The sequence below is a fragment of the Caretta caretta genome, chromosome 16 (assembly GCF_965140235.1).
Source record: "Caretta caretta isolate rCarCar2 chromosome 16, rCarCar1.hap1, whole genome shotgun sequence".
Taxonomy (NCBI): domain Eukaryota; kingdom Metazoa; phylum Chordata; order Testudines; family Cheloniidae; genus Caretta; species Caretta caretta.
This window is the reverse complement of record NC_134221.1, coordinates 9841920-9861808: the sequence shown is the minus strand read 5'-3', so window position 1 is coordinate 9861808 and position 19889 is coordinate 9841920. Positions and strand designations below refer to the sequence as shown.

The following is a 19889-nucleotide window of genomic DNA, read 5'->3' as shown; positions in this document are numbered from 1 at the left end:
CAGCTCTGATCCCCTCTGCTGCCCTCCAACCCCCTCATCCCATGAAGCACCCTACTGCACCCCAAACCCCTCATCCCCAGCCCCAGCACAAAGCCTGCACCCCCAGCTGGAGCCCTCACCCCCTCCCGCATCCCAACCCCAATTCCATGAGCATTCATGGCCCAATGAACAATTTCCATACCCAGATGTTGCCCTTGGGCCAAAAAGTTTGCCCACCCCTGTTTTAGACAGAGAGGGAATTGTTCCTAGTCTCCTGGTAGACATACAGGCCTTTGCTCAGCCTGTCTTGAGCTATTTTCATATCAAAATGATGCAATATTCCTGAGGTGCTGGAAGGCAGTGTTGCAAAATAGTTTGATTTAAGAATGTAGTTGTTGCATTAGGGATATAGGCTGTGCAATACAGGATCAGATCAGTGGTCCATCACATCCGGTCTCTTCCTTCCAGCACAAGCTAAAGATGAAGTTCCAGTGGAAGGTGGTGGGGGCCTGTAGATATGAATAGAGCTGGTTGAAACATGGAATTTCCATTTCACTGGGAATACCTGACATTTCATAATTTCCCAAATCAGAACCAGATGTTGAAATTTCAAGTTTTACCATGAAATGGAAATTGTGAAATAATTTTGTTTCCAAAACAGTGAAATAACCTTGTTGAAACATTTTGTTTTGACTCTATCATTTCACATTTTTACGTTGTCATACCATAAAAGTCTAAATGACAAAGTGGAAACAAAACATTTTGATAATTTCCTTTCAAAATTTTGTTGAAATTGATACATTCCTGAGAAAACTTTCAATTTTGCCAAATCACCATCTTCCAGTGGAAACCTGTTCCATCAGAAAATGTTCTAGCAGCTCTCCTTCCTCCAGCACGAGCTAAAGATGATGATTCAGAGAAAGGTGGGTTGGGTTTGTAATTATAATGAAAGAAACTTGGATTTTCAGTTCCTTGGAAATTCTGGCATTTCAAACTTGTCTTTCATCTTGAATCAGAGCGAAATATCAACATTTCAAAACTTATCACAAAACAAAAATTCTGAAACATTTTGTTTCAGAAACATCAAAGTAATCTCCTTGAGGTATTTCAGTTTGGTAAGGTCAAAACGTTTCATTCTGACGTTATCGTTTTGACTTTTAGTTGGTATCATTATATTGCAACATACGAGTTGAAACCATAAAGTGGAAACAAAATGTTTCTGTCAAAATTTTTGATGAAATGGGACATTTCCACAAAAATGTTTTGATTTCTTTGATTCAGCATTTTTGGACAGAAAACAGTTCAGTCAGCAAATTTTCTACTAGTTCCAGTTATTATGCACCTAGCCAGTTATGCAGAGATGTACATGGGGGCAGTGAAGGATTCCTTCCTGACCCCTATAGTGTTCAGCTAATACCCTGAAACGTGATTATTTAATTGTATTGTGGGAGCACTTAGGAACCCCAGTCATAGACCAGAACCCCATTGTGCTAGGTGCTGTACAAACACAGAACAAAAACACGCTCCCTGCCCCAGACAATTTACAATCTCTGATTCCTCTTATTTTCCTTATTAGCTACCAGTGTTAGAAATATTGAGAAATGTGGCCAAGTAGGAGCTAAAACCAAGCCTAAATTTACAGTAGCTACGGCAAGCATGTGTCAGAGCTCCCAGATGTTGCTGAAAGTATTTCAGAACAGTAATGAAATGGAAAGAAGCAACTGCTAATCTGAGGTGTCTCACGGGTGATGGGTGGCCATTCCCCAGGGGGTTTGAACCAAGGGACTGTCATCACAGGGATGAATAGCAGCTGAAGACCGGGCAGAGGTTGGCACATCACAGTGCAGCAGATGGGCCTGGCTCAGTCCCTGATGCACATAGAAGTGTGACGAAGAAAAGGGATTGTGTGGCATGGACCTCACTGCCAGTTCAGGAAAGGGCTTGTTAAATTAAAGAGTAAATACAAATAAATAGCTGGTAAAAGCTGAAGTATGGGAAGTTTCCAGCCTGCTCTGAACAGAGTGCACACATGCTTTATGAATCCAAGTGTAGCCCCTTTCTGGGCTCTGCCTTGACTGATAACTTTAACAGCAAAGCAGACGTTTTCTGCTCAGCTCTCCCAAGGGTTTTCTTTGCCAGGGTCACTTTGTCCCAGAGCCACCTCTGTCTGCTCCTGAAGGAGGCTGCAATCCTGCACACATTCAGACTGCAGCTCTTTGGATCCACTGGCTAGTACGATTCAGCAGAATTACGGTGCATCTTGGTGCAAGGTTCGAACACCTGCTCTCAGGGTGACTTAGCAGACGAACACCGTATCCCCAGGCAGGTTCTTAGAGCCAGCCAATCTCTCCCATGCTGGCTGTAAGCAAACACAACCCAGTGCATTACAGCTGTCACTCTTACATCTAGACGGACCATTTTCTGGTCCCCAGAAGGAAATCTGAGCCGGAATTCACAATTACCTAATTTCTTTTGTTGGGGGAACTCAGAGTGTGTTACACACATGTTCATTAAGCCTCAGAACATGTCTGAAACAGGAAAATATTTTTATCTCCAGTTCAAAGATGGGGAAATTGAGACACGTGTAGTGCGGAGTGGGATAGTGATTTGCCCAAGATCACATCGGACGGGTCTGATCCTTAGAGGTGCTCAGCAACCACAGTTCCCACTGAATTCCATCCTGAGATGTCATGGACTTTCCCAAGCCCCTTTTGGTAGCTTCAACATATGCATACATTAGCGACCCAATAGTCTGCCAATATTGGGGGCCCAATCCTGCAGCTTTCACTCATGAGCCGTTCAGTGAAACCAGGGGGGCAGGATCCATTCAATGGATCTGTCAGTGTTCAAACTCTTAGGATCATGCCTGAAGTCAGTGAGAGCCAGCCACAGTACCTACGAGCCCGGGCTCCTAGTCATCCGCTCTAACAGGTCCATAAACGATAGCATGAACATTTTAAAATTATATCTATATCTATATAAATATAGATAGATATATAAAAATAAATGTAAGCTAGGAGGGAATGTGTCATTCTGTTTAATTTCCAAATCCATTACTGATTTCCCTGTGTTTGTTGTCGCTTGGGAGTATTCTGGGAAAGGCAAGATATTGCAACGTGTGATTAGAAGCTCGAGAGACAGATGGATTTGATCATCTGAAACTAAAATAATGACTGATCATCTTGAAAAGGCAGGGGGCGGGGGGAGAAAAGTATGGAAAATAGTGGCTGTTATTTCAGAAAGCAGTTGCAACTTATTTTGCTCTGGCAAGAGGTGTTACCCTCCAGGAGTGTCCTGAGTATTAGTGTAAAAGCTGCAAGTGGGACTGCCACAGCCAGTGAAGGTGATGATAAGCTCTGCGGACATCATTACTCTGGAGAGGGAGAAGCAATGATCTTCACTGAATAGAAGGGGAAGAGCAGGGGGATGGCAAAGAGAAAATGAGATTATTTGCGCCCCTTACAGATGTGGCACACTCCATTTCTAATTTTCTTTGGTGTTGAGTATCTTCCTTTCCTAGCAACAAGAGCGCTGGAGACAGATGAGATCTGAGTGGCTGGGGAATGGAGGGAATAAAGACTGGAGTTCAGTCACAGGAAGCTAGAGAGGAACAGCTTTTGGTCCTAAAATGGGAGAGCTTTTGTGGGGAAAGGTCTTTCACGCTCATGCATGTATGGCTGAGAAGAGACGGGATTAGGGGAGAAGGTTTGGGGTGTCCTCCTCACTTGCAAATAGTGCCAGGGCAGAGCTGGGACACAAGTGGGTCCTTTCCTAGTGAGGGGATTCTACCCAAGCTGACCGGCATCCCAAATTCACCTGCATGAAAGCAGACCCTTTCATCCCACTGACATGGAAGTGAGGAAGGACGGTGTAGTGTTAGTAGCCTACTACTTGAAAGGCCTGGGTTCAAGTCCCTGCTATGCTATGGACTTTCGGCAAGTCACTAAGCCTCTCCGTGCCTTGGTTCCTCATCTATATAAGGGGATAATAGCACTGCTCCGCCTCCCAAGCCGGTTTTTGAGGGATAAATATGTTACACAGGGGGAGGTGCTCAGATACTATTCTAATGGGAGATGTGCAAGTAGCTATGATAAACAGGCAGGAGCACCTCCAGCTCAGTGTTCTTGTGGGCCGGCTAGGTACTGAGGTTTGCAAGAAAACTGCTTTGCCTGATCACAAGCCTGGAACAGGATGTCAGTAACTCAGCCAGAGGTTAAGGGTCTGTTACAGGAATGGGTGGGTGCAGTTCTGTGGCCTGCAATGTGCAGGAGGTCAGACTAGATAATCATGATGGTCCCTTCTGACCTTAATGTCTATGAGGACATTGGTGGGCTGGGGGGAGGAGGGGTGATCTTCCCACCAACGGAGGAGGCTGGAAGAGAGCTTCTCATCATCGGGAAGGGCAGGCTCAGAGTGGCCACAGGTGGGTCTCTGGGCTCACCCTGTGGGGGATCATCATGGTGATGGACATGTTTCTACCATGGCACAAGCCCATGTGGCAATGCAGCTTTTCTGGCCAAGGGAGTCCTGCCTTTGTGGTGGCTGGAAGATTGAACCTTTACTGCTGGCTAAGGAAAGTGAGCTTGTTGTTTGGTGGCTACTTGGCTGAGGAGCTGGGTGTTGAGGTATTTTCCGGGCAGATAGAAGATACGTTTCAGTGTTAGACAGATATTAAAATGAGAGGGATGTTAAAACGATAAAACGAGGTCTGATTAATTCTGATGATTCTTGGACACTGTGCCTTTGCTCTCACGGATACATGAATTATAGGCTTGCAGTTTTAAAGGGGCCTTAACCTGGCCTCTGATTCTGTGGCTGCAATTGATTGCAGCCACAAATGATGGCATATGGCTCTCCCACTGCATGATCTGCAGGCGCCATCAGCCAGCGAGATGTCTGAGTGCTGTGATTTGCAGCGACTGCGAACTGTGCTCACGTTTCATTGCAGAGGCAAATTTAGAGGCGGTTCAACATTTGGCCCTAAAATATCTTGAAATCGTTGTGGAAGTGCTCCTGAGAACTCTGTCACCCTGTGAAAATCAATAGCAGAGACGCGTACTGCTAGGAGCACTCAGGAAACCGGGCTCCACAAGTACAATGGAAGGACTTTGGAAAGCAAAAATTCAGCCTCTCAGCAGCCATTTCCAGCCAAGTGTCTGAGGCCGACATTGCTCCTGCAGCAGGGCCGCACTGTACACAGAAGTGGCTGATGCTGTCTGTATGTTGCGGTGCCCCTCCCAAGGTTTTTTTTTTTCTGTGATCACTTTAGTCATGTAAGTTATAGTTGGGCGAGATTTTCTAAAGAGACTAGTTCTCGTGGGTTAGCTCCAGTTCTGGACTCCCCACTTGAGATTCTTTAAAGGGCCCTGATTTTAAAGCTGGGTGGATTTTTCTCTGCACATTGTTTTTTTTACACACACACACACAATTTTGGGGGGATCTGAAACTTTTTACCACGTTTAGATTGAATTCTGCAAATAGTTTTGCTTGGGAAAAACCATTTTGAAAGAGTCAAAATATGTGTTTTGATTTTAAAACTGGCCAGTTTAAAACATGCACAAAAAGTTGAAAAATACCCAAAATCCAAATGAAATACTCAGGGGAGGGGTGCGAGGGGTGGAGAAGGGGAATAGTTTGGAATCAATTGAAACTTTTCCATTAACTGAAAATGAATTAGAAAAAAAATAATGTTGTGTGTCAATCTGGAACATTTTGGTTGACTTTCAACATTTTTGTGTTTTCCAATTCGATAATTTTTTTAAAAAAATTGTGTCCCTTCAAATCTAATCAGTTTTTTTTTAAATTTGGTTTGGCCCCTGGAATCAAAAACTCCATTATTTGCTTAGCTCCAGTCCTGAGCACCCATTTTTTGAGGTGTCTCATGTTGGACACGCAAAATTTGGAGTCACTTATGAAAACCTTGGCCATTGGGTTGCTTTAATGACTTCACTGCTGCCAAAAGGTGCTTACACTGACAGCCTTGGAGACCGACACTCTCCCCTCCATCCCCCTCCCCCGGTCTGTCTACGAGCACAGCCCTGGCTATGGCAATGCAGGCTCTTCTGAGCCAATAGGGGCACCATTTTGCACAAAGAGGTTAGTTCCATTTCAATGACTCATTGAGCCCAGGAACTCAACAGCGGTGCTACCTGTGGTGATGGATTTATAGCATGTGGATGTGTAGCCACTGAGAACTGGACTGAGACCAGCAACTCGCCTCCCATAAGGGGTCAGGAAGGATTTTTCTTCCCTGATGCACGATTGGCCAGACGTATTGTGGTGTTTGTTTTTTGTTGTTGTTTTATTTTTTTGCTTCTTCTGAAGCGTCAGGGATTGGCCACAACTGTATATGGGACACTGGATGGGGCGGACCAGTCTGCTCAGGGGGTCTAAAGAATCCTCTTTCTAGATACCTGGTTGGTGTGTCTTGCTCACATGCTCTGGGTCATACTGATTGCCAGATTTGGGATCCGAAAGGAATTTTCAGGGTAGATTGGCTGGGACTCTCCCCCACCCTTTCTGTGCAGCATGGGGTCTCACCTGCTGAGACCATCTGACTCCATCTCACCTAATAAGTTCCCTGCCTTGGACATTGGTGTACCTTGGTCTCTCCCATTCTCTCTCTGTGGCACACAGTTTATTGCCCTGAGGACTGATATGTTTAGTCCCAAGCCTGTGGGGTTAATAGAGGGGTAATTGGGTGGAAATGAATGGCCAGTGATATACAGGAGGTCTGACTAAATGATCTAATGGTCCTTTCTGGCCTTAATATTGAGCTCTGAAGACACTGGAAAGTCCTTCGAGGCAACAGCTGGTCACCCTCAACCTGAGCTGCACTGAAACTGGTGATCTAGACACTGGATCTTCCACTGCCAGTCTCCAGAACCATTCGTGCATCCTGGAATGCATGCCTTGTGTGGCTAATAATACAGATATCCTAGACATAAGCGTCTAAATAGACGTAGACACACAAACATACGATTGAGGCATTTGCATTGCATTTCAGAGCAGATCAGATGCATGTCAGTGCGTAGCTGAGATCTCAGTACAATGTTGTCGTGTGACGGAATGACAGGAACACCGAGGGTGGCTCTTTGTCTTGGGGCTGTGGGTGAGGGAATGAATGCCTCCAGGGATTAATTATAGTCTGTGCCATTTCTCACCACCACTGAAGCTTGTCTCCAGTCCAACTCAGGTGGGCAGAGAAAGTTGTTACCATCTGGTAGCTCTTGGGTGGCTTGTGCGAAATGAAAGTTGGTGGCTTCAGTCCCGTTCCCAGCCCTCAACCCCCGTTGGTAATCTTGGCAAGGCGTGTGAGAGTCTGAGTTCACCCTATAGATGGAACTCCCCATACTCTCCTCTAGAGGTCAGGGTTGAGTCACATGGGCGGGGGGAAGATTGCCCTGCCGCCGTCTGTGTCATGCCTGTTCTGTGAAATATTTTAGTCTTTCAGGCTGCGAATCTGGCACGTTTCACCAGCCCCAAATCAGGAAGCCAAAGATTAGTAAAGGAGGAATGGTGGGGTTGGATGAGCGAGGTGCATAGAGCAGCCGGTAGAATAATTGAAACTGCATTGTCTCAAACTTTCCTAGCCTTTGCATTTAACCTCCTCCAGGCTCCTTCCAGCAAAGCACTTAAGCACATACTTAACTTTAGACCCACTAACATCAGTGCTTAGACTTATATGTCTAAAGTTAAACATGCGCTGGATCAGGACAGAGTGCTCAGCACCTTGCAGGATTGAGCCAACCTTTTGGATAGCCTCAGTCCAGCAAAGCACTTAGGCCCCAGTTCAGAAAGCAGTGTAAGCACATGGCTAAGTCCTTTCTTATTCAGGACAGCACTTCAGCGTGGGCTTACCTTTCAACAGATGTTTAAATCTCATTGATGTCAATTATTCAGAAGAGGGGTTACTCACATACTTATAGTCAGACATGTGCTTCGGTGACTTGATGGATCTGGGAGCCAATTCTTTGCTATCCCATGCACCACAAGCTAGGTGCAGGGCTTAAGAGCAATGTCAAATTCCCCAGAACTGTTTTGAAAAGAGTGGAGACCCCAGCTCACCTCCATGCTGCTGTTTGCTTCCACTACTGCCAGGCCATCCCTGGACACCCGCCATCCTCTGCACAGCACTGAAGCTTTGCTGGGAGAATCTGGGCCTTCATCTCATAAACATCTCCAACAAAAAGGCAGCTGATATTTAGAAAATACAGCAGAATAATAAAAACAGGCAATTTACTCTCTGCAGAACCACTTCATTAAATATTCTTTTTTTTAAACTTCATAATAAAAAAGGGAAGCAGAGCTGCAAAAACCCCGTCAGGCAATTTAGCTGGAGAGTCAGTTTCCTCTCATTCGTGTCAGTAATGAGGCATTTCTGATGTTTCCAGTGACCCCGGCACCCATCTCCTTTCTAACGTGCTTTGCGAGTGTGGACGAAAAGCATGCCTTTGCTTATTGAAATAAATAGGGACCGGTCCATACACTCATTTCCCTGGGGAAACAGTCCTCTGTGGCTTTCAGCTGTCATTTCTTTAATCTCGTCTTCAAAGAGCTGCATCTCTTCTGCTTTGGATTTGATTATGCAGGTGAGTCTAGACATAGTCTTCCTTCTCAGAGTCCTAGCTGGCCAGTGGATTGAGCAGGGACCCAGAGAAAGGACTTGGCAATTTGCACAGTAGTGAGTCACCTTAATGTTACCGAGGTGAATGGGCCTTGGTTCTGGACCTTGTTCTAGCCTTCAATTGATCAATGGTTGGCTGCTAATCTGCAAAAGGTGTTTATTGTTGTTGGTATCATGCTAGCGACATAGAATGTCAGTGAGGTTGGTTAGTGTGGTCTAGGGGTGTCAAGGTTCCTCCCGCACTCTGAACTCTAGGGTACAGATGTGGGGACCTGCATGAAAAACCTCCTAAGCTTATCTTTCCCAGCTTAGGTCAAAACTTCCCCAAGGTACAAAATATTCCACCCGTTGTCCTTGGACTGGCCGCTACCACCACCAAACTAATACTGGTTACTGGGGAAGAGCTGTTTGGACGCGTCCTTCCCCCCAAAATACTTCCCAAAACCTTGCACCCCACTTCCTGGACAAGGTTTGGTAAAAAGCCTCACCAATTTGCCTAGGTGACTACAGACCCAGACACTTGGATCTTAAGAACAATGAACAATCCTCCCAACACTTGCACCCCCCCTTTCCTGGGAAATGTTGGATAAAAAGCCTCACCAATTTGCATAGGTGACCACAGACCCAAACCCTTGGATCTGAGAACAATGAAAAAGCATTCAGTTTCTTACAAGAAGACTTTTAATAAAAATAGAAGTAAATAGAAATGAAGAAATCCCCCCTGTAGAATCAGGATGGTAGATATCTTACAGGGTAATTAGATTCAAAAACACAGAGAACCCCTCTAGGCAAAACCTTAAGTTACAAAAAAGATACACAGACAGAAATAGTTATTCTATTCAGCACAATTCTTTTCTCAGCCATTTAAAGAAATCATAATCTAACACATACCTAGCTAGATTACTTACTAAAAGTTCTAAGACTCCATTCCTGGTCTATCCCGGACAAAGACCAGCATATAGACAGACACACAGACCCTTTGTTTCTCTCCCTCCTCCCAGCTTTTGAAAGTATCTTGTCTCCTCATTGGTCATTTTGGTCAGGTGCCAGCGAGATTACCTTTAGCTTCTTAACCCTTTACAGGTGAGAGGAGCTTTCCCCTGGCCAGGAGGGGTTTCAAAGGGGTTTACCCTTCCCTTTATATTTATGACAAGGGGTTAGAGCAGAGGCTGGGGAGGCAGGACTCTTGAATTCGATCCCCATCGTCTCGCTGTGTGCCCTTGGGCAAAGTCATTTAAAAACAGCAGTTCTACGCCGAAATGTACCTAAGTAAAAATAGCACCTTCTTATTCAGCATCTCTGCTCCCCATGCATACACAGAGTTCTTTCTGCTGACTGGAGTGACAAAAATAGACGAGCTTCTCCTCCTGCTATACCTGCAGAGCAAAGGTATCTGAGAGTGAGTGAGCTGGAATCTATTCCACTGTTCATCTTCCGCGGGTTGTTTACCGAGTTGCAATCAATGCTACCTGTGCAAACCTCTTCATGGCAGTGGGGTTGCATGGGAGTAGTTGGGGGTCTAATTTATCCAGCAGAATATTTATTACTAGTTACGTTGCTCCAGAAGGCAGGAATCTAACTTGACTCTTGGATCCCAAGTGGAGTTTTTAAGGCTGGAGATCAGAGGTGGGAGGGAACAAAACACATTTGTTTGTTCTATAACCTGAGCAGTTTGGCATGACAATAAGCATGTGACATTTGCTGTCGCTTTTTAACCTTTCCATGCCTCAGTTTCCTGCTCTGTAGAAGGAGTCAGATAGTTGAACTACCTCCTGAGTTGAGGTTTAATTATGTAAATGTTGTTAAAAAGACCTTAGAGCATTGTTCATCCAAGGATCTAGAAATTTCAAGTATTCCTCTTATGGTTAGTGATTTCAAGGGTTCTGTTCCCATCTCTGCCACCGGCCTGCTGGGAGGCCTTGGGCAAGTCACACCCCATGCCTCAGTTTCCCTGTATGTAAAATGGTGGTGATGATACTGACCTCCTTTGTAAAGTACTTTAAGATCTTTGGCTGAAAAACACTATAGGAGCTAAGAAGGCATTAGGTGATTTTGTTGGACAGCTAGTGGATTGCAGAAGCTATTAGTCTACATGGAGAAAAGAGTCAGAGTAACTACTGATTTGTTCCAGGTGTTTAATGGCATTATCTGACTAGCAGGATACAGAGTGCCGTCCCCTGCCTACCTCCACCCTTCACGGCGTGGTCACAGCAGGGGAATTGGTGAGGGTTGTGTCGCCAAGGATTGCCCAGACAGAATTATTGGCCGAGTTAGCTATTGATTTTCTAATCATTTTCAGATGATGTCCTCCCTCATCCTGTGTTACTGCAGAGGAGATTGCAAATTGAACTGCAGCTGGATTGATGCTGGATTGATTAGAACGCACAGTAATTATTGGGTCTCTGCTGCTCAAGCCAGACAGATGAATGTTAGCAATAATGGATATGGTTCTTTATCAAAGCGCAGAAAATGCACACCAAGTACCATGCACATAAGTCCCCCTGGGTGCAGAGACCAGCCCTCCAGAGCAGCTTATCCTGTGCACAGAGGTGTCTAAATACAACCTGTGGACACATAATTTATGGTCCACAGCTGCTCTTCCCATAGAACTGCTGGGTAAGGACAGTTTTGGGGTAAGGGCAAATTCGATCAGCTGCAGTGTTTTTATTGGTGACAGGCAAGCAACAAAGTTCCATTCCTCTATCAAGGAAGATAGAAGTACAATTATGAGGGCATGATCCTGGGAGGTGCTAAGTGCCCCGTTGACTGCAGAGAAACACCCACCTACTTTCCCTGGAAATCGGTGATACAATGACTAAATGCATTTGAGGTCATCAGGTTTAAGGCCAGAAGGGACCCCCCACTCTCCCAGGTAGACCTCTTGTATATCACAGGCCACACCACACCACACAGCCACCCCCACACCAAGCCAGCCAACTAGAATTAGATCAAAGCATGACAGCCCTCAGGAGACTAAACTATTGCATACCACAGGCAGAGAACAAGAGGTGAATAGAAAAAGCTAATTTTAAAAATAAGACAGCAACAGAGATCCGTGCGTATGCTGCCGTCTGGCACATGGAAGGTTGCTACACTACAAGTCTGCCCTCTCCCTGAATAGAATATACCAACACATTCCCTGTATCGATTGCCAGCCTGACCCGTGTGATCTCGCTGGATGGAGATCAAGAGACCAAGCTTCTTGAGCACTGCCTGCCCGGAGACCATGCAAAGCTGAAATTACAGCACTTAGGCCCTGAGTAGGGGTCTCCATGAGGCATTCTGGAAACCCAGGTGCATTATCCTGGCCAGCTCCATGGTCCCCTCCCTGCTGGTCCCTGCTTGGTAGATTCGGGCCAGACCCTCAGTTGCTATAAATTGGTGTGTCTCCCTTGAAGTCAGTGTATTTACACCTGCTGAAGATTTGACCCTCATGGTCCTTGAGCAATCTTGAGCCCAGAGACTAATGGTGTCCAGCCCCCTGTGTTAACCCACATTAACCCTTTGTGGCTTTTTGACCCTCTGTAAGTGGAGAGGTTTATGATTCTTCTATCCCCTCCAAGGTGGAGGAGTTGGTCTGTTAGCTCAAGCAACAGCGTCTCATGTGTTTAGATCCAGAGGAATCAGGTCCAGTCCCTGTGGACGAACCATCATAAGACAAGGAAGGGGAGCTCCTTGCAGCTGCCTCTCCCTAACTTGCTGCATCCAATCAGGGTTCAGAACTGACGTTGCTCTCAGACCCCTCCTGCTGAGCTCTGAGGCTCCTAGACTTTGCAAGTGACTCCGAAACACTTTCAGGGACAGGTCTGGTGTACACTAAAGAGTTAGGTCAGCCCCGCTGCATTGCTCAGGGCTGTGAAAAATCCACACCCCTCAGCTACGTAGTTAAGCCGACCTAACCTCCAGTGTAGACAGCACTAGGCTGGTGGAAGAATTCTTCCATCGGCCTAGCTACTGCCTCTTCGGGACGTGGATTACCTGGGCCTATGGGAGAACCCTTCCCACTGCTGTGGGGAATGTCTGCACAGCAGCTGTGCTGCTGTAGCATTTCAAATGTAGACAAGCCCAAAGACTGAACATGCCCACATGCTAAGTAGTTTGCTACATAGGGAAAGGTTTAAATTGAAGTACAAAGTACAGCCAAGATTCCCATCCCCCCAGCCCTCAGGCTTGAATTTATTGTTGCCTCCATGTCTGTGTGTCTGTCTTTTAAACAGCCTGTTGCTAATTGCAAAGCGGACCGGCTCCCTTTGGCTGTTGCCCATCTCACTGTGTGCTCCGAGGAGGGCTTGTTATGCCTCTGACCCTGCCAGGGAACCCCCCAGTATTTGTGCAGTGTCAAGGAGATCTTCTTTCCCAGGGGTACTCTCTGCTGCAGTGCAACAGCTGGCTTGTGAGCTACTTCCCTGGAGATGGGGGCGTGGAGGTGAGGGAAGGGGACTCTCTTTTGCAAATTTCACGCTGGAGCAATTTGCGTTCAGTAATTAATGCACATTGCAATGCATAATTACAAACAGAAACAAAGCACGCTTCCTGATGATTGAAAATCAAGTTGGGGAAGTATTCCAAGGGGCAAACCTCAACCAGAACGTGGCTACGAACCACGGAGAACGCTCCGCGGTGAGTCTCCATCAGTCCAATCTACTCTGAGCTACCACAGGGTGCCAGCCTCTTCCGCCAGAGACAGAAAAGGGTGCTCCCATCTCTCCATGATACTGTCTTTCTTAAAGCCAACTTGCAGCTCCTGAATCAGGCCATGTCTACACTGCATGGTCTAAGCAGCATAGCTGCAGAGCTGTATCTGTATCAGCAGTGACTCCCGTCACTGCAGTCACCCACAGTGACTGAAGGGGCTTTTCCATCCCTGTAGGAACGCCAGCTCCTCAAACCATCCTAGTTAGGCCAATGGAAGCATCACTCTTCCATCAACCTAGCTGTGTCTACACTGGGGGTTAGGTTGGTCTGGATTTTCATACCCAAAGCGCCGGAGTTATATTGACCTAAATTGTAAGTTTAGGCCAGGCCAAAGTCAACAGAATCTATGGGTGTGACCCGAAAGCAGGAGCCCCGCCAGTTCCCCTGGAAGTCAATGGAAGGATCCTCATTCACCTCAGCGGGAGCCCTGTTGTTATGGTCCGACCCCTTGGAACGAGAGGCATCTCTGTTTCAGCTACACAGGGTGCTGTCCATGCTCATCAGTGGCTGAAGAGCAAAGTCAGTGCAGAGATTGAAGCCAGGGCAGCAAGGAGAAACTTTGACCACTACTGCAGTCAATGAATCTTTTCCCCTTTTGTTTCTGCCTGTTTGCACAGCTCCTGTTGCTCTTCCATTGATCCGCACAGACTAGAAATGTGGCTTGTATCTATACAGCCACAATTATTCTGAGCCTTATTTGTCCAGAGTGTTTAGCAATAAAATGTAACACGCGCGAGAGGCATCTGTCCCCTCTTTATATCCATGCTGGGAGTATGAACTGAAAAAGCTTGCCGCAGGTTGCTGCAACCTCCTCTGATGCCTTATGGGTAAGACTCGGAGGTCACAAAATCTGCGATTTCCGATTTCCAGAGACCTCCTGACATTCTCTGCTTCAGCCCCAGGGGCTGCAGGACTCCAGCTGACAGCCAGTGGGGCCCTGGCAGGGTTCCAGCAATGGGCGACAGCAGCGACAAGTGACAGGGTTCCCCTGCAACGTTCCAGCCACAGGTGGCAGACTCCCGAGGGGACCCTCCTCAGGGTTCCAGTGACGGGCAACAGCCTCATGCGGGGAGAGGGGGACGTCTCGGGCGAGCGGTTGGGGGGGGGGAGTTCCATTTTCTCTTTTGGAAATATGGTCACCCTGCAGCTCCCGGCCGCTGTGGGGGGAAGGGGGAACCCTGCAGAGCCACCAAGGTGGTGGGGGAAACCAGGGAGCCGCAGCAGCAAAAGTCACAGATAGGTCACAGCTTCCATGAATTTTTGTTTATTGCCCATGACGTGTCCATGACTCATAAAAATAACCATGACAAAATCTTAGTCTTACTTATGGGTATCAGAAGCTTCGGTCTCCAGTGTGGCCAGTCCTGGCCCTTTCCCCATGGCTAGACATGCCCTCACTCTCCCTGTCCTGTGAAAAGAGGTGTCGTCATTCCCTTGCCCGTCTCTTCTGGACAGAGAAGCCTTCTGCCTCTCCTGCTGTTCCTTGTTCCTTTGCACGGCCCGTGCTCCAATGGCTGAACCGAGGATCCCAGGCTCTCATGGTCCATTCCACCTAGTTCGCAGCTCAGCTGGAGAGGAAGAAGTGGCCTTCGGGAGCTCACTGCCTGTTGCATCTGCATTTGCCCTACAGGGAGGCTGCACCGCCTGCGGGAATGACAGCAATCACTCAAATGAATTAAGTTTTATTTTAAGGAGCTAGCGCAGCAGAGGGGAGGGACTGAGGCAGGTGACAGGAGCTTTCCAGCTGAGAAGCTACAGGACTATCCTAGGCATGTGTGGCTTTGCACCATGAGCAGCCAGAGTTCAGCTGTCATCGTACAGCTAATGGCCTGATGCCCAGGCATCCATCAGACCTGGCAGCTTGGGTCTGGAGCGGCACCTGGCTGGGTAGCCAGCTCGGGAGGAGGGATCTCCTGGACTTTTATTACATGTATGGCATTTTGCTCGCACAGAAAATTGATTTTCTTTTTTAAGCACAAAATATAGCAGTTTTATAACCTTTCTTCTGCTTGACAGAGGCCATTTATAACCTGCCTTCACTGCTACATGTGCAGGCTCTGAGCTAACTCATCTTCAAGAACTCAGTAATGCATTTTTAATTGTGAGCTGTTCCTAGGTGAGATTTATTTTTTCCGAGGACTGGTCCTTTTGTTGTGTTTTAGGTTGTTTTTTGTGTTTTTTTCTTTTTGTCCTGGTTTTGGATAAAAGAAAATAAATAAATAGCAAAGGTGGACACGGAAAGCACTTTAATCAGGGTGGCAGATGATTGATGGCATTAGGTGCCTGCTGTTTTTAATCTTTTGGGACAGGGAAAGCCAGCTGGAGAATTGAAATTAAAACCCGGAGCAGAGCTGGATCCCTAGCTTGTGCAAAGTGGCCCGGCTCTGCTGGCTTCAGTGAGGATCTGTCCTTCTGCAGTTGCCTGCTTCATTGTCAGCCAGGAAGGCTGCCCCCTGCTGAGAACTGCTGCAGAACCCCACCTGCCTACTTCAAAGAGGCACTGGGCTGTTTTTTGGGAATGATTTTAAATGGGGGACCCGGGGGGGGGGGGGTTGAGATCCCCAACCATGAATAAAATGCATCGGCAGGCTTAAACAAATGACCAATACCCAGCCAAAATCCCCACTGACTCCAGGAGGGCCAGGATCAAACCCACAGGAGTCCATTTACTTGGGATGCCTTCCATAGTCTGTGCTTCCCATTCAGCGTCACGCGTTGCCATTCCCTAGCACACAGACGCTGCCCAGGTAAAGGACTCCAGGGAGAGAGGTAGGTGGGGCTCTGCAGCAGGCTCTGAGTGGGGTGTGCCGTGAAGATCCTTGCAATGGCTCTTTTCACCAGAAGATCCCAAAGCCCTTTGCCAAGGGGGTCAGTATCATTAGCACCATTTGCCTGAGGCACAGAGCAGGGAAACAGGCCAGGGGCAGAGCCTGGAGTAGAACTCAGCTCTCCTACGTCCCAATCCGGTGCTCGTCCCAGTCCACACCGGCTCCCCAGGTGAACTTGCACCTGTGGAGACCTGAGGTCGGGTTTTCGTGTGTCCTCTGTTAATGCCGACAACAGACCTGAGTTCACCAGTATAACGCCGTCCACTTCGCTGGAGTGGAGCCTGCTTCCACTAGGAATGAATGTGGCTCCCCAGGGCGGAGAGCTAACTCACAGCAGGGAGCTGCGTCCCTGGCACTGGCTTACCTCCAGTGGTCACACCGTCACCTCCTACAGGGAAAACGCCCCCAGCCCTGGGAACCAGCAGGGTGAAGCATCCCACTCGCCTTAACATGTCCCCTCTCTCTGCAGTGCCCGCAGGAGCTGAGGCCCATGAAGGACGGCACTGGCTGCTACGACTATTCCAAGGGGATCGACTGTTCGGATGGCTTCAATGGTGGCTGTGAGCAGCTGTGCCTCCAGCAGACCCTTCCCCTGCCATATGACCCTTCCTCCAGCGCCATCTTCATGTTCTGCGGGTGAGTCTCCTGGAACCATTGTGTCAAAGGGGTTCTGCAGCTTGAATGGAAGACTTGAGCAGCTGGTTCCTCCTCCGCCCTCTTCCCTCCCCCTGGATTCCTCTGAGCCATGTCTGCGTCTGTACTCGCATGTCTCTCTGTCTGCGTGGTTGGACCTGTCTGGCATGGAGGCAGTAGAGAAGTATATTAGCTCAGAGCAATGGTGGAAGTGGCCTGTGTGTATGCATGTGTGGAAGCATAATTCTGTTCTAGCTGCACATCCATGCAAGAGCTTGATGACCCAGTATGCATCTGTGAAAATAAATGAGCAACTGTATGTGCTGCGTGCCCCCATGGGGGGAAAGATTATTCACATGGGGGCAACAAGTTGCGATCGCATACACATGCAGTTTTTGATGGTGAATGTACGTGCCTGCTGGCCTGCAGTCTAAGCACGTGGGAATGATCTGTGTGCAGACGGACAGTTCTCTCTCCTACTGGAGTCTGTGTGAGAGAGAAAGAGAAAGGGACTGTACGAGTCAGTCCATGTCTTGTTATATAAATCCCAAACTATTTTGTGTCGGGTTGTTGTGGTTTTGCTGTGCCTCTCTTTAAATAGAGTTTCATCCCAGAGCTTGGCCAGGATCCTAGAATCCGATGTGATTGAGCATTTTCTCTAAGGAAAATCTCCCCAACTACAGAATGCTCCAAAGGGAGCTCTGTGATTATCTGGCTTTATGCGGCACGGCTGCAAAAATAGCCATCCATCACACAAGCCGCCCTATGCAGTGCCCTGGTTTAGGGGCGGGGCAGATTGCATCCCTTTGTAAAGAAATCAAGAACATAGAGAGAAAGAAAGAAAGACAAATCATAACATCACACAATAAATAAATAATAAAGTAAGATTATTGGCTGCACCTTTGCTAATGCATATCTGCATTTCCACATAATTGTGAGCACATGCATTAACCTACTTCAGACCTTCTAGCTACAGGGGAAGAGGTGATAATGGGAAGGTGAGGGAAGGGAGCAAGAAGCCATTTAGTGAATGAAACATCTGGGCCCAGTCGTCCCCTGGAGGGTAGCAAAACAGTGCAGAGGAAGAAGGATTTACAGCAGAATGCACTGAAATGGAGGGTTGCATCCGTTCATCCTGCACTTAGCGCTATGGCATCTGAGTGCCTACATGCCACCATTCCCTAATATACATGACTGCAGGCTGACACGCAAGGAGGAATGAGAAGGGCCTCTGGGCTCACAGCAAACTCTTACATGGGAGAGGGGACAGTCACAGCGCGAGAGTAAAAGCCATTACCCGTGCCCAGCCTTGGTGACAGTGAGGTTCCAGAGGCAGGGACTCTGAGGCATCTCAGTACTCAGCCTGGCTCAAGGCAAAGGCCAAATGGCTCCCAGGCAAGTGGGAAAGTAGCAGGATACCCCATCAGCAGATGCAGAGGCACAGAGTAGAGGGAGAAATGCGGCATCTGGCTAAAACTGGTGGGTGGTGGAGAGTAAGAGGGCACTGAGGAACAGGAAAGCCATGTCCCTAACTAGAAAAAAAACTGCAGGGAGCATTGATGGACGCCTGCCCTGTTAGGCCTTTGCAGACATCACTGCCCTTCCAGCCAGGGGTGGGGGGGAGTGTTGTGCTTGGTAAAGGCAGAGTGGCTGCACCTTCCTGAGTTTATAATAGCCACTGTTCCGGTTTGGGTTTGTTTGGATGGAGGGAAAGAGCCTGGGGTTTGTGTGTGTGTGTGTGTGTTGGAAAGGGGCGGGGGGGGGGGGATTTCTCCCAGCACCTGTGCTTCTGGGGTCCAGCCAGAATCTACAGGCAGGGAGCTGGTGAATCCCCTCTCCCCCAGTGCTGCTTATCTGGAGAATGCTGCTTTCAGGCCATAAGCTGCATTACACACAAAGCCTTCATGTGTCACTGCCCTGAAGTCACGTCAGATGGAGAGGGACTGGCAGGACAGGCCCAGAGTGTATGTGCGCAGCCTGGTCTATCACCACCTTCCTCTGGCCCTGCTCAGACAGCACAAATCTCTTTTCCTCTCGGTGCCCAGGGAAAAGCGGCCTCACAATGTCCACCATTCTTCCTGTAAGCACCTAGGGGACCTATCAGCCAGCAGCAGGAGCCTGGCTGATCACAATCAAACGGGGATGTTTCCAATATCCCCTGTGCATTAGGGTCCCAAAGTGGAGTTCTCCACCAGCTCTGGCAGGCAGAAAAGGGAGCATAGAGGCTATATAACAGGCTCCCCCAAGCTTCCCAGACACATTCCGCCTCTTGCCTGGTTGCTGCCGCCAGTCAGAAAAGCACTTTGACCTTCAAGGAAATGTGAGTTACAGTTCGTGAAGTGAAGAAAAAAATTCCTAAAAGTAACTCCGAGGAACATCTGTCTGCTCCTGACACATCCAGGTGCTCAGACGGCAGAGATCTCGCTGAGCCCCAGCCATTCACAGCTCTCAGGGGACCCAGCTTTCTCAGCCAGTTTCTTTCCTTTTATTTTTTTCCCCTTTCTTTATTGCTTTGCTACTTGGAATGATTGTGTTAGAAAGAGAAAACACCCAGCTTCTGCAGCTGCTATGCAGGAGTTTTGGGACGCGGGGCAGGTTCGGCAGGGAAGGGGATAAACAGCCAGGCTCTGCATTCCAACAGAATGTGTTACGTACACGGGGAAGGCCAGCAAAACTAGTTCAGCTGGGCCAAGCAAATACCATGGTGATGAGTACAGGGTAAAGTCATATTTGTGTTATAACTACACCTCCAGGGCCCCACAGTGCTAGGTGCTGTACAAACAGTGACCGGTAGGCCCTAGCCTGTAGTATAAACAAGAAAGGCCAAAAAAGGGTGGAAGAAAGACAGCACTATTATCCCCATTTTACAGCTGGGAAACTGAGGCGCAGAGAGATGACTGACTTGCTCAAGGTGATGTGGAGTTTGTGGCAGAGCTGGGGATTGAATGCAGATCTCCTGGCCCCAGTTCAGTGACTCCTCCACAAAATCATCCTTCATGTCTTGTGGGGGCAGAAATTCGGAGAGTTGTTTTTTATTTCTGGCTGCACAACAGGAATCCCTGTGTAACTTGGCGGCAAGTTACCTCACCCTTTCCATGCCTTGGTTTCCCCATCTATAAAACAGGGAT

The 19889-nt window shown here is 47.9% G+C and overlaps 1 protein-coding gene across 4 annotated transcripts in view; it reads left to right on the top strand.

Annotated features, from left to right (window-relative positions):
• ASTN2 (astrotactin 2) overlaps positions 1-19889 on the top strand; it is a 604755-nt gene that overhangs the window by 331970 nt on the left and 252896 nt on the right. For all 4 annotated transcript variants that reach the window (XM_048822555.2, XM_075120548.1, XM_048822557.2 and 1 more), the window contains one exon: positions 16598-16764. In XM_048822555.2, the coding sequence (XP_048678512.1) occupies positions 16598-16764 (167 nt within the window). The remainder of the gene's footprint in view (positions 1-16597; positions 16765-19889) is intronic.